We start from the raw sequence: 15,162 nt of genomic DNA, 5'->3' as shown, positions 1-15,162 counted from the left end.
TCTGTACAGTATGCCAAATGCCATGTAACTGATGTAATTTATTAAGCAAATGGAATACAGCTACATACACAGAATGCTATTTTCATTAATAATAATAATTGTCCAACTCCAGCACACTCTTCGTATCTATAAAATTCATCTCCAATTCATTAGTTTTCTTGCTTCTACCATGTTCCACTGGAGAACAACATTACATTTTAACCTCCATAACACTCGCATAAAAACAAATCAAATACACATCAAAGAGAGGAATTTTTCAAGGAGATTCCTTGAGCCTCTTTGGTTCTGCCTTGCACTTAACTCTTTATCTAACACATTGAACAAAACACAATAGGGCTACAATATCAGACACAAGAAAACAACACACTTCACATTATCACACCTCATACATGTACAAAATCAAACTTCATCCATCCACACAGAATGAGCTTCATCATCTCTTAAACTATACTCAATATTTTACAAATATTATAGTTTTACAAATAAAGGTGAGTTTTACAAATATTTAGGATTCAACAGGCCAAACTTACAGACATAACATGCACAGATACTGTAAAACAAAGATTAACACTCAAATACCAGAACAGATTGCATACAGTACTAAAAATACACCTAAATGCAAAACATACTATTAAAGTTATTAATACCTACGTTGTCCTTACATTCACTTATTCTTTTGGTTTCAAGATCTGTGCATGTCTAGTTATACACTGGACATGCACAGATCTCAAGCAACTCCAAAAGAAAACAAGATCAACATTTACTAAGCATAAACAATATCACCCAAAATCATCTACAGAAAGATTAACTCTTCCTTGTAAAGAAGGTGACTGTAACTTTACTAATTTAGTGAGCCTACACTACAAACAAATTCAGACATTCTTGTTTTTTGTGGAAAAACTCCCACAAACATCAAAATTATATAAAGCTATAACTCTGGCAGACTAACCACACACCTTTCAGCTTACATTCTGAGCACATGGACATACTATAGCTCAACACAATGGACATACATATGAAGCAATCATGGGTCCAAAAGACACTTCATGGCAGGCATGCCTATGACCTAGCTCAGGATTGTGTTGACAAAGCTGCATCAAACTACTGACTGACTAGGAGCTGCCTGTTTGGAGAGACTGAAGGGTTTATGGTTGCCATTCAAGATCAGGTCAAACACACTAAAAACTGTAGAAAACACATCCTGAAGGATACATCACTAACAAATGACTCTTACAGAAAATGCCAAATTCTGCCAGAAACAGTACAACATGGTTGCAAGCTCTTAGCACAAACAGAATATTTACATAGGCGTAATCAAGTAGCAAATATAATATATCAAGTAGCAAATATGACATATCAAGAGCTTGCACATAAACACAGATTATTAAATACCCAGACACCATACTACAAATATACAGTAATACCTCGCCATATGCAAACCCGGAGTTACGTGATTTTCAAATCTCGTTGATTCATCTTTTGTTTGAGTGCCACGCAACTCTTGATTACTCACTCCTCCCCCACTATTGTTCAGCTTACATGTTTGGACGTGTCATGCGGAATCAACACATAGCTACAATTTATTTTGTGTTATTTATTTCTGTGTTTGTTATATCTACGGAGACTCGAGAGACTCTATGTTGTGATTTCTTGTAACCGTGAATGAATCAAAAGGCGAGATAAGGTTAACGAGAACATTTATTAGCTTACATACATCCAATTTGGATTTTACACAAATTGCGAAATTATACCCCGACTTACGTGGTTATCGCTCAATCCCACCTATCGTGTAAGTTTGGGGTATTACTGTACTACAACAGAACCATAATCACAGATAAAACAATTTATGACAATAGACCTGACATAACTCTCATCAACAAATGCAGTAAGATCTCTGTTCCAAACACTCATAACATAAAAAAATGCTCACACTGAAAAAATCAAGTACATTCCATTTACTCAAGAAATAAGACAGATGTGGAGGATGGATAAGATATTTATTGTACCTGTTGTCCTCTTTTCAACCGGTGTTATACCATATACACATAGCACTGCAGAAAGTCATGTCACTAGGGTTTCTCAAATGGGATCCCTTTGAGAAACCAGAGTTTGAGAGCAGGGTTAAAAAACAACCGGAATTCTGGTTTTTTTTAACCAGGAAATTCCGCAAATTTCTTAAAAGTTCACTTTTTTCTTATTTTGTGTTAAGGTTGAGTAAATTTGCAAATAGAAAGAATAATTAACTCATAAACTGTCAGAATACATTTGTATTTATTAATTTTAAACCTACTTATTGTTTTTTTTAATTTTTCCTCATTATGGCATGTTACAAATGGTCATAATCAATACATAGCTTATTTGTGGCAGGACTCTGAAAATTCTTTACTTGTCAGAACCTGTAAGGATAACTGTGCTTATGCTGTCTTAATTTTTAACCATGCCCAGTAGCTTCAATAACATTATGCCAGGTTGTGCAATATTGCATAGGCATTATGCCAGGTTGTGCAAATTGGGCAAGGATACAAACAAAATATGCAAGTATAAAGTTTTTCTTCATAAACCTGATTATTAAAACCAAACAAATTGCCGAATTATCGGANAACTGTAGAAAACACATCCTGAAGGATACATCACTAACAAATGACTCTTACAGAAAATGCCAAATTCTGCCAGAAACAGTACAACATGGTTGCAAGCTCTTAGCACAAACAGAATATTTACATAGGCGTAATCAAGTAGCAAATATAATATATCAAAAGCTTGCACATAAACACAGATTATTAAATACCCAGACACCATACTACGAATATACTACAACAGAACCATAATCACAGATAAAACAATTTATGACATAACTCTGACATAACTCTCATCAACAAATGCAGTAAGATCTCTGTTCCAAACACTCATAACATAAAAAATGCTCACACTGAAAAAATCAAGTACATTTCATTTACTCAAGAAATAAGATAAATGTGGAGGATGGATAAGATATTTATTGTACCTGTTGTCCTCTCTTCAACCGGTGTTATACCACATACACATAGCACTGCAGAAAGTCACAATATTGAACATGTCACTAGGGTTTCTCAAATGGGATCCCTTTGAGAAACCAGAGTTTGAGATCAGGGTTAAAAAACAACCGGGATTCCGTTTTTTTAACCAGGAAATTCCACAAATTTCTTAAAAGTTCACTTTTTTCTTATTTTGTGTTAAGGTNCCTTTGAGAAACCAGAGTTTGAGATCAGGGTTAAAAAACAACCGGGATTCCGTTTTTTTAACCAGGAAATTCCACAAATTTCTTAAAAGTTCACTTTTTTCTTATTTTGTGTTAAGGTTGAGTAAATTTGCAAATAGAAAGTATAATTAACTTATAAGCTATCAAAATACATTTGTATTTATTAATTTTAAACCTACTTATTGGTTTTTTTAATTTTTCCTCATTATGGCATGTCACAAATGGTCAATAATCAATACATAGCTTATTTGTGGCAGGACTCTGAAAATTCTTTACTTGTCAGAACCTGTAAGAATAACTGTGCTTATGCTGTCGTAATTTTTAACCATGCCCAATAGCTTCAATAACTGCATTATGCTAGGTTGTGCAAATTGGGCAAGGATACAAACAAAATATGCAAGTATAAAGTTTTTCTTCATAAACCTGATTATTAAAACCAAACAAATTGCCGAATTATTGGGCTATAAGCCTGATGCCACTATTAAAGCAGCCAAGGTAGACAAATGAAGAATACTAGAGAGCAGAGCAAAAAAAGTACTACAGTCTCGAAAATGAACTAGAAATCTTCCAGGCTACAGGTGGGAAAAATATAACATCTGTCTTCTCTTAAATGTATTAAATTCCACTAACATTCCACTAACATCAATTGAATTGACAATTCCACTAACATTAATTGAATTGGAAAGGGCATTCTTAGTAGCTGGACTTTTCATTACTAAAATAAGAATCAGATTGAGTGATCGGAGTATTGACCATCTTGCTTTTTAAAATCTTATAATGTTTTATTTAAAAAACGAAAATTACCTTTTAAGTTAGAAGTTTGATCTAAGTTCATTTTTTTAAATTTTCAACTCAATTCAAAGCATTTTGTTGTTGTATGCAGTTTCCAGCAAACTTTAATAAATTTTTTCTATTTGTGAAAATTTCTACAAAATTCAAAGGTAATTTTTAATATGTATCTTACACAACATTATTAATATGATTTTGGAGATTGCAGAACATATTAAATTACTTTAAAAAATGAAAAATAATTATACAAAATATCATGAAATCAAATGATATATCTTAAAAATAATTAATTCTGTCCTGGGATTCTGGGAAACAGTTCACTTTTATCCCAGGACAAGCAAAAGACTGGGAAATGAGAAACCCTACATGTCACATTGTTAGGAAGTTTGTAGACTTTCACATGTACACTAATAACACAGCTTAATGTTACACTTGTTTGGATAGCTTTGTCTTGAGTTTAGTCTGGCATAGCACATGGCACCAGTATTGGCTGAGCATAACATTTACAATATATAAATAAACTGCAGGTAAGCAGCACATATTTTGCAAGAACCTCACAAGTTTCCAGTTAGGTTTTATAAAAAGTAAAGCAGAATTCTCAAAATGTAGCCCAAATTATTTTTTAAAATGGCCCAAAAAGTAGTAAGTCACCCAATGTAACTTATAGCCCTACAAATATCTCAATCTGCTATATGTAGCCCAATCTTGCCATCCACATTGGTCTAAACAAACAATTTAACATACACATATCACAGTTTGGACAGAATTTTCACTTCAGATTTTAAAGTAGCCATATTTCAAACTAACCAAATTCCTNCTGGGAAATGAGAAACCCTACATGTCACATTGTTAGGAAGTTTGTAGACTTTCACATGTACACTAATAACACAGCTTAATGTTACACTTGTTTGGATAGCTTTGTCTTGAGTTTAGTCTGGCATAGCACATGGCACCAGTATTGGCTGAGCATAACATTTACAATATATAAATAAACTGCAGGTAAGCAGCACATGTTTGGCAAGAACCTCACAGGTTTCCAGTTAGGTTTTATAAAAAGTAAAGCAGAATTCTCAAAATGTAGCCCAAATTATTTTTTAAAATGGCCCAAAATGTAGTAAGTCACCCAATGTAACTTATAGCTGTACAAATATCTCAATCTGCTATATGTAGCCCAATCTTGCTATCCATGTTGATCTAAACAAACAATTTAACATACACATATCACAGTTTGGACAGAATTTTCACTTCAGATTTTAAAGTAGCCATATTTCAAACTAACCAAATTCCTTTATGTGTAAATATCTACATTCCTGGCTAGGACAAATAGTACAGTTATGAACTAACAGGATTTCCTGTACATGTCAAATTATTGTAGTTATTTAATTTGATAAAGTACACAATGTTAACTGTATATTTTATTAAATAAACTATTGTGTTTGGTTTTTGCAAGTAGATATCAGGTTTTTAAATAAAATATTCTTTCTAGGTAGCCAGTAAGATGTACGATATGGGTTGTTATGAAATATCTTTAGGAGATACCATTGGAGTTGGAACACCAGGATCTATCAAATCCATGCTGAATGAAGTCACAAAATCTTTACCTGTTAATGCTTTAGCTATTCATTGTCACGACACTTACGGACAAGCTCTAGCCAATATTTTAACATCATTACAGGTGATTTTTTTTTTATTTTATCTTAAACACTATTTTTATGTAATTACAATATTTTGTTTTAATTCTAAAGTTTACATTTCTCAATTCCATAATTTAATGCCAAGAAAAGAAAATTTTATTATTATTAGAATATTTGAGGGCTGATCAAAAATATCTGGTACAGAATTTATTATAGAAAAACAAAAGCAATTTCAAAGTTTGACTTTCTAGATCATATGCAGCAATATCAGGGATTCTTCCACTTTTCCATGCATGTCTGATAGGCTGTTTGAGAATAAGTATAGCTGCATGTTGCATTTAGTTATATCTCCACAATGCCTTGATATCATTTCTCCTTTGGGATGGTTTTGAGCCTGAGAAAAAGAAGTTGCAAGATGCCAAATCTGGTAAGGTTGGTGGGGAAGTATGGGAATGCTGCACTTCGACAAAAGTTCCATGACATTTTGGGCTGTGTGGTACAACTCATTGTCGTGGTACAGAAGACCATTTATGAGGACATTCCAACAAACTGCAATGCAGAACAGTAAGATGATCAACAGTCTCATTGATTCATGCCATTGGATCAGTCTTTGTGGTTGTTATGAATTGAAGTATGTCCTTTTTTGAAATGTGAATACCACTGAAATGTTTTGGACTGATTGAGTGTTGTTTCTCCAAATGCTTGTTGAAGCATTTCAAACATTTTGATAACTATCTTACCAAGTTTCCAGCAAAACTCCATGCAAATAAATACATTACTTTTTCAACTTGTCCATTTCACATCACAACAAAGGGAAGCACATGCCTGCACAGTAGCCCATCTCACTGATGATTGACAGGTGCATTCAGAAAATATAGTGAAATACTACATTGGTTGCTACATTGTTGCTATTAGTTAGCTCTATAAAAAAAATTATCCTAGATATTAGCCCTCATAAATAAATTACATAGTTCAAACATTTTTACAGTTTATATGTTCCATTAAATTGTTAGTGAAACACTATACAGTATAGTGTATAGTTATACAAAGTAAAACTTCAGTTTTTATGTAAAAATTATACAAATTTTCATAAGCAAAATTTAATTAGATACTAATGAAAATAATAAATTTATGCAGTAGCTATATAGAATAAATGTGACAATGTGCAAGTGCCCCCTATGTTTCCACACCACTTCATAATGCCACATCAGGATTCTGACACCACTGTGTCTTATGGATAGACACAGAAATCACTATGGTCACTAATTATTGTTCATGCACAAGCAGTTGCATTTGTAGGTAGTCTGATTCGATATGGAGGATTTCCAAGAGGCTGTGTGTTCGAAAGAAGTGCACTCAACTACAGATTTAGCAAACAAATACAGTAGAGTGTCGATTATTCAAATCAATTAGGGATTGTTCAGAAAATTGATATTTCGGATAACCGATTGTGTACGAAAAAATATATTAATTTATCCCATGTTGAAATTTTTCTCCGTTGCGTATCACTTTGCGTTGAATTTTCGTGGATGTTAAGCCTAACGAAGACTATTGTATTGTTAAAAATTATTTTTTTATTTTGTATAAACAAAATAAATATATTGAAAAATATAAAAACAATAAAAAATTATACTTCAGAAGTTAATTTAGTATCAAAAACGTAAAATATTTGAGTAGCCCAAGACATAGCCAAAGATTGCAGCGCCACAGCACTGGCGAAAATTTAAATTTGCCGACTGGAATTCTTTCGGATAATTGACTTTCGAATAATCGATGCTCTACTGTATTTTATTTATTTATAGCTATAGGAGGTTAGTTAGGATTTCACTATAGAGTTATTAGTACTATTGTTGCTGGCCCTAACCACAAGAGAGAATTTATATTCAATTGTGTGTTGATAAATACCTTGAGTATAACCAAGAAAGTCAGTTCCTTATTCATTGGCAAATAGGTGGTTTGGAGGACCTCTTGTCCTTAGAGCATCTGGTATCTGGAATTGCCTGAAGATCAATGTGGATTGCTTGATGATAGTCAGTGAGACATTTGATCCAAGGTGGTCGGTGTATCTGAGATCTGGAAGAGAAAAAATGAGTGACAAACTCTGGAGATGGCAAACTGCCCTCATTGTCATTGATTTTATTCTTTTATTTGGGGGTCCTCCCTTTTTTTTCTTATGCCCATCTTTGGTAATGTTAATTTCTATGTCCAATAGACAAATTCTGGTCATTATGTTCTTGGTGACACATCCAGAAGATATCATCTCTGGACAAGGAAGCAAGTCCATGGGAAAAGATATAATCGTATCGTTTTTGGATTTTTTTTTTCTTTTTCATAAAAATTTTTTGTCTAGTCCAGGCTCTCACGTAAAGAACTGATCTGAATTAATTTAGATCATACCAAAAATTTCAAAATTTATGATGTGGAATGGCGATATTTGATTAATAAACTGTTTATAATTTATTTACGGTGTTTTGTGCTGCATAAATATTAGACAGAAGGATTAACATTTTGAATCATTTCTACAGATCTTCAGGTCAATGGTTTTTGAATATTGTTACATTTTCAAATATGCAACAATATTCAAAATCCTTTAACCCTAAGATCTGTAGAAATTATTCAAAATGTTAATCCTTCCATCCATGATTATTTATTTGAGTTATTTATGGATCTTAAAGGGATTTTGTGCTATGCACTTAACCTTTAGTCTAGAAAATTATTGTGCGTGGAATAAAATATTTAGTTTTAACTTATAAAATGAAAAATGTAAATTTGAGAAATGTAAGTTAATTTCAATTTATTAATTTTTGTCTACTTTATTAAACATGAATGATTCTCCTTGTAAAATCTATAATATATTATTATTTTTCCAAATAAAAATGATTGTTTTTAATAATAACACATTTATATTCATAATTGATTAATAAATAATAATGAAATAGCTGATTTCTGATGTAATATCAAATTCTTTATCAATTTACAAATAAATTTTTACAGGTAAGATATAATTCATAAGTGAAATGATATACACATAGTTAAAAGCTATGCTGAATAAAAATAATTTTAGAAAATTAAATCAAAATGCATAATTAACTTTTCTCAAAATAATAATTTCAGTTATGACGATTCATTTTTTAAATCACATGGCTATGCATTATTAATTGCTTTTGGAATAGAAACAATAATTGAATTATTCAAAATACTTTATGTAGCTTTTACCTTGTAAATTAAGTACAGATTTTTTATATTTTGGAAACCATGAATATGGAAGGGAGAAATAAATAGCAAAATGTCTTTGTATTCTTATTTTTTCAATCATATTGCTATTCTTTTACATTCATAAATAACAAAAGTATGGTCAGTTGTGTCAGCTTATTTGCAGAAAGAAGAATCTGGCAGACACTTTCTATAGTCTTTATTAGATGACAATTTTATCCTTACAAATTGACAAATTAAAACCTACTCACATAATTACAATTCTGACATTTGCAGTTACAGTAATACCCCGACTTACGCGAACCCGGAGTTACACGATTTTCAAATCTCGTCGATTCGTCTTTTGTTTGAGCGCCACGCAACCCTTGATTACTCACTCCCCCCACACTATTGTTCAGCTTACATGTTCGGATGTGTCACACGGAATCCACACATAGCTACAATTTATTTCTGTGTTTGTTATATCTACGGAGACTTGAGAGACTCTACTATGTCATTCAAACGAAGTAGAACTAATTCTTCTGCATCAAACAAGAAAAGAAAAACTTTATCTTTGGAATGTAAGTTAACATTGGGTATGTTCGTAAAGTCAAACGAGTTAAACGAGAATGACGTCATCGTTATTCCTATTTTGTTAGACTTTTTGACCGATTCGTTACTAACGTGTTTAACTCGTTTGACTACGAATGTACCCATGATTAAAGACTTCAATACAAAAATGAAAATTTGTGAATTGGCAAAGAAGTTTGATCTACCGGAATTGTCGGTCAGAACAATTATAAAAGGCAAAGAAAAAATTCTCGAAGCTGTGAAAAATGCTCAATCTTTAAATTCAAGCATCATTCGTAAACGTCACAGTATTATCGCTGAGATGGAAACAATGTTAAAATTATGGCGTAATAATCAAGTAAATGTGAAAAATTGTAAAATAATATAGGCCTAATTTGTTATACATATGTATTATCTAAGATTTTATTAAACATTTTTTTCTAAATTATTGTTTTCTTTAGTCTCCGGCCCCAATTAAAAATTATTTGTATGTATTTATATGCGAAATTATACCCCGACTTACGCAAATTTGACTTATGCGGTTACCGCTCGGTTCCACCTATCGCGTAAGTTCGGGGTATTACTGTATTTATTATGACATTGTCACAATGCCAGGCTGCAATTTTTAATAATTTTTTAAAAATTTATTTAATTTAAAATATATGTTTTCTACCTGAAATTAGTAGTGGCTTGCTCCTGTACATCATACTTTTCCTTTAACAATAGATAGATGACTGGCATGACTCTTAACACCTTTCAGAGGAAAAATTTTTGAATTGAAATAACATGACTCTCGGTTTGCATTGGAATTTCTTATATACTGTATTTACTTGCATATAGGATGAGGTGCAACTTTAAATATTAAAATGAAATAGATTTATTAATACAGTTCTAATTTTAATTTTCTTTGTTTAATCACAAATAAAATATCAAATGAACGTAAATGCACACATTTTTCTGCAAAAATTACTAGTATTTTAAACTTCAAGGAAAAATCTTGTAAAATCGACAACATAATTTGTTCATGTAAAGCTGGATGATTGGAAATTTTTTTTGCCAATTCTTAACAGTCAAAGTCAAATTCACTTTCCGTCAATTACACTTATGAGTTTCTCTGAATTCTGATTTCCAAATAATCATCTGTTTTCATGTGGGAATGGATTAAAACTTATTTCAAATTGGAATTCAATTCAAAAGCTTTGCTTTTCCTATTGCTATTCATCTTTACTCCTGACAATACACAAGAATGATTCAAACGACCCAGAAAAAATATTTTTGTTTTTAAACACCAGAGGGTGAGCATCCATTAACAAATGCAAATACATGGTTTACAAAGGTTATTGCAAAAATGTAAATAATCCTTCACTCACATGTAAAGGATAACCTACATTTTTGAAGCAGTGAAAAATGAATAAAAACCTCATCTTATGTGTGAGTAAATATGGTCCTTTTGACCCTAAGGTTTCCATATACATTCTCAAGATTAAGGAAAGACAGACAGATGGATGACAGTGGAAATTTAGAGGTCAATAATTTTTTTCAAATTGCAGCTCAAAAATCATACAAGAATCTTTGAGATAACCATCAGACCATGCTAGTATAGCAATCATTAAATTGTTCCTCTAATTTTTTTATCTGTAAATAAGAAAATTTTAACTTTTCAAATATGAAATTTCTACTGTGTAATGTTTTTAATATTAATACGAATTGGTAAGTAAAAATTTAATATTAAAATCATAGTATTTTTAATATCTTGCATTACAAAAGCTGAAACTGATGTGTAATGTAATTAATAATTATTAAAGGTATCTTTATTAAAATAATCATTAAACAAAAGAATTTAATATTGTTAAAAAAATTAAATTTGATTTTAAGTAATAGATTTTATTAAACTTGTTATTTCATTTCAAAAATTATGTAATTAAATTTCAATATATAAAAATATTTTACATTCAACTTGAAATTATAATAGAATAAGAAGTATGCAATTCCAAATATATTCTATAAAAATTTTTATGAAGTGTTGAATTATGTAAAATGCATCAGATATATTTTAATAATCTGATATGATACTTTGACAGTTTTGTAAGTAAGCACTAAAGAATATCTGAAATTCAGGAGGGACAATTACGAAAGTTTAATTCTAGAATTATTTTATTATTTTCAGTTAGATGTTAACCCTCAAATTATGATTATATGAGAAACAATTTTTTAGTTACTTTCAATTTCTTTTTCTTTTTTAGAATCATGTTTATTTTAAATTTTAAATAGCTAATTTTTTTTTATCATTAAGTTTTTAAAATGTCATGAAAGGAAATTTTTTCCACTGTTAAAATCTGTGGTGTGTGTATATTCAGTATAAAAGTGATCAAAAATAGAGAGATTTAAAATATTTTCATTTCATAGTTAGATTTTCGTGTATTAGTAAATGAACACCATTGTTTAAAAGTTTCTAGGAATTTTCAAGTTATGTCTTTAGACAATAAATTCAGCTGATGTCATTCAAGTAAAAAAGTTGAAATCTGGGTCATATTTTAAAATCCCAACTACTAGTCATCACCCTTAAATAAAAAGGATAAGTAACTTGGGTTATTCCTACTATCTCATTAACAACAGAAATTCCAAGATTTGCATTACATTAAAATTTTTGTTTTAATTACACTTTGAATAAACAATAAAAACAATACATAAATTCAATACTTAATAAAATAAAAGAAATACAACACTTAATAAAATTTTAGTGTATTTATAATTAATTCACTTTAGAACAATATTTAATGCCATCATATTAATTTACATAATAATGTCAGTTTGATTTTCTTATCACTCATGCACATTAATCTTATTTGATGTTTTTATATTGTTTCATTCATCATAATATATTAACATAATTGATCTTACTACCAATAAAAAAAGATAATGACACTTAATAACAGAACTTTATAGAAGTCATCATACATTTGATGACCTTATTTTAGGTAAAAAAATCAATATTTAAAATAATCAACAATTTTTGATTTAATATTAATAATTCTCTGTATTATAGACAACATTTAACTGCACATTCTATTCAGTATTGTATTCTTACCATATTTTTAAAATAAGGTGTGGGTATGTTGAATGCTGCACTATTGTTCAAATAATAATAATATGAAAAAAGTTACCAGATTTATTCCATTAATAATTTAGTCATAATTGCACCCAATTCCTAAACAATGGAAATAATAGTCTCCCTCTAATAAACAATGTACTTTTTTATTAGAATAAATACAGTATTTTGTATTTCTCTGGATTAATAATAGTATATTCTTTATATTTAATATAACAGCTCAGGAAATTTATAAATACTGTAAGGTAATTTGCATTTATATTTTTTGCAGTCAATATTTTCTGTTGACATTTATATTGTATTTAACATTTTAAATACAATATATAAAAATAATAAAATTTATTTCAGATGGGAGTAAGTGTAGTGGATGCATCTGTTGCTGGTCTAGGTGGATGTCCTTATGCTCATAATGCATCCGGAAATGTTGCCACTGAAGATGTGGTGTATATGTTGCATGGAATGGGAATTAAAACGGTATGTTTTGTTTTTTATCAGAATAAACTCAAACTCTCAATTATTGAAAATAGATATTATTCTAGTAGCAATATTTCTACATTTAGTTTAATATGTTAAATTATTGTTAATATTTTAAACTTTTAAGAAATAAGTCCATTTTATCAAAAAATAAACTAAAATTCTCAATATAACTTTTACACTACAGATTTACTAAATACCTATAAGTTGTATTACTAGTGCTTCACTAAAATATTTAACAGAAAATACATTAAAAAAAATAACAAATCTTAAAATTTATCAAGTTCAAACATTTAATAACATAATGATCTAATAAAAAAAAAATTTGAAGTTCTGTTTTTTTTTTTAATGTGTGTTTTTGTAATTTATTTTTCTTTTGATGAAAACTTGAAGAATTTACACTGCTCTCCTATGGAAAAATGCCATATCTACAAAAATTTTAAATTTCAAGCTGAGGTTTCTAATACTTTACATATCTGCCAAGAAGAAATGTTATAATTCATGTTTAAACATATTTTATTAGAAACCCATAAGACACCTCAACTTGAAATTTTTTTTGTAGATACAGCATCTTTCCTTAAGTGGACAGTGCATGAATGATGATTATCTTAATTGAAATTTGAATGTAGATCAGTGATTTTCAAATGGTGATAATGATTTTTTTACAATATTTTCAGGGTATAAATCTAAGTAAATTACTAGACGCTGGTGAATATATATGTCAAGCTCTTAAAAAGACTTCAAGATCCAAAGTTGCTGCAGCACTAAGCAAATTGTAATAATATATCAGTTTATTGACAGTCTATTAGATTTCATGCAACACTCACAAGATTAGAATATGATAAAATGAGTATCATGTATTTTGTAAAGGTATTTTATTTATATTTTCATATATTTCATTTATTTATTTATTCAATAAGAAAAATGTTATCATAACAAACAGTTATTACTATTTTAAAGTATGAGATGCTTGATTTGATGAATGTCTGTCTATTTGTATACTTATAAAAAATGAGAAAATATAATGTTTATAAATAGTTAAAATAACTTAATATTTGATAAGAAAACTGATTTGGTATATTTATAGAATACTGTTTTACTAAGAGTTTTAATGGTTGCAAGTTGTCATGAAATTACTATAATTATAAACCTTAGAATACTACTTTAATATGACAATAAAACTGCTTTGTTTTGTTTAAAACTAATAATAAGTTATATTGAAACTCAAATATTAATACAATGATGCTTTAAATGTATTTATGTCCAAAATTATTCAATGGATTTTGCATAATTTTGCATAGTTGTTATTCCACTTTAAAAAAATTAAATATAAATTATTTAAAGCATTACTTGCTTCTGTAATAGTTTACAATGATTTTGCATAAGTGTACTTGTAGCTGACTAAAGATTTAATGATACTGAGTTAATTTTATAATAGTATTCATTTCATAAAAAAAAAACTTAAATATAAATTATTTTTACAGCCAACACGTTTGTTTTAAATGTGCAATATACAAATTATTTATTTTGAAACAATGTAGTCTAATGTTAGACAGATACGTATAAATTTATAATCGATAACTGAGTTGGGAATAATATATTGTGCAGTATTAAAGATATTGATATAATCAAAGTAAATGTTAAAAAAAAAATGTTTTTTTGAAGTGACAGTAATGCAACATTACGCTTTACTTATCGTCTAAGTGGAGAATTACATTTTCGATTGTTTTCCTGTGTTTGTAGCATTTGTTGTTATGGTTGATAATTTAGGAGAAGTCAATGGCGGTTATCTCGGATTACGGTCAGATGGAGACTAATTCATATTTAACCATTAATCAAAAGGAATTATGTGATAAAGACTTAAGCATAGTTTTAAGAATAAATTAACATTTAGCATTACATAGGTCACCATCACCATCGTGTTACTGGTGTAATATTTTCATTTCAGAAATGTGAAATATTCATTCTAAACTAAAATTAATTGAGTTGTAAATGTAAGTTGAATATTTTCGGTTTAATTATTAATTTTTTTAAATNTAAGGCGTTGTGTACAGACATTTAATGCCAGCTTCTATGTGTCTTTTTGAGGTCAAGGATTTTTGGCAATGTCCAGGGGTTAAATCCGTCTCCGGTGTAAATTGTGTTAGAGACGGTTT

At 29.5% G+C, this 15,162-nt stretch overlaps 1 protein-coding gene across 3 annotated transcripts in view; it reads left to right on the top strand.

Annotated features, from left to right (window-relative positions):
* The window catches only part of LOC111633429 (hydroxymethylglutaryl-CoA lyase, mitochondrial-like), a 46,791-nt gene extending 32,325 nt beyond the window's left edge, over positions 1 to 14,466 (top strand). For all 3 annotated transcript variants that reach the window (XM_023377992.1, XM_023377994.1, XM_023377993.1), the window contains exons 8-10: positions 5,514 to 5,702; positions 12,881 to 13,006; positions 13,684 to 14,466. In XM_023377992.1, the coding sequence (XP_023233760.1) occupies positions 5,514 to 5,702; positions 12,881 to 13,006; positions 13,684 to 13,785 (417 nt within the window). In that variant the 3' untranslated portion in view covers positions 13,786 to 14,466. The remainder of the gene's footprint in view (positions 1 to 5,513; positions 5,703 to 12,880; positions 13,007 to 13,683) is intronic.
* Positions 14,467 to 15,162: the final 696 nt, after the last annotated feature.

The sequence above is a fragment of the Centruroides sculpturatus genome, unplaced genomic scaffold (assembly GCF_000671375.1).
Source record: "Centruroides sculpturatus isolate CEXI.00-Female unplaced genomic scaffold, Cexi_2.0 scaffold890, whole genome shotgun sequence".
In the NCBI taxonomy this organism is placed as follows: domain Eukaryota; kingdom Metazoa; phylum Arthropoda; class Arachnida; order Scorpiones; family Buthidae; genus Centruroides; species Centruroides sculpturatus.
The sequence above is the reverse complement of the archived record's forward strand: the minus strand, read 5'-3'. Positions and strand labels throughout refer to the sequence as shown.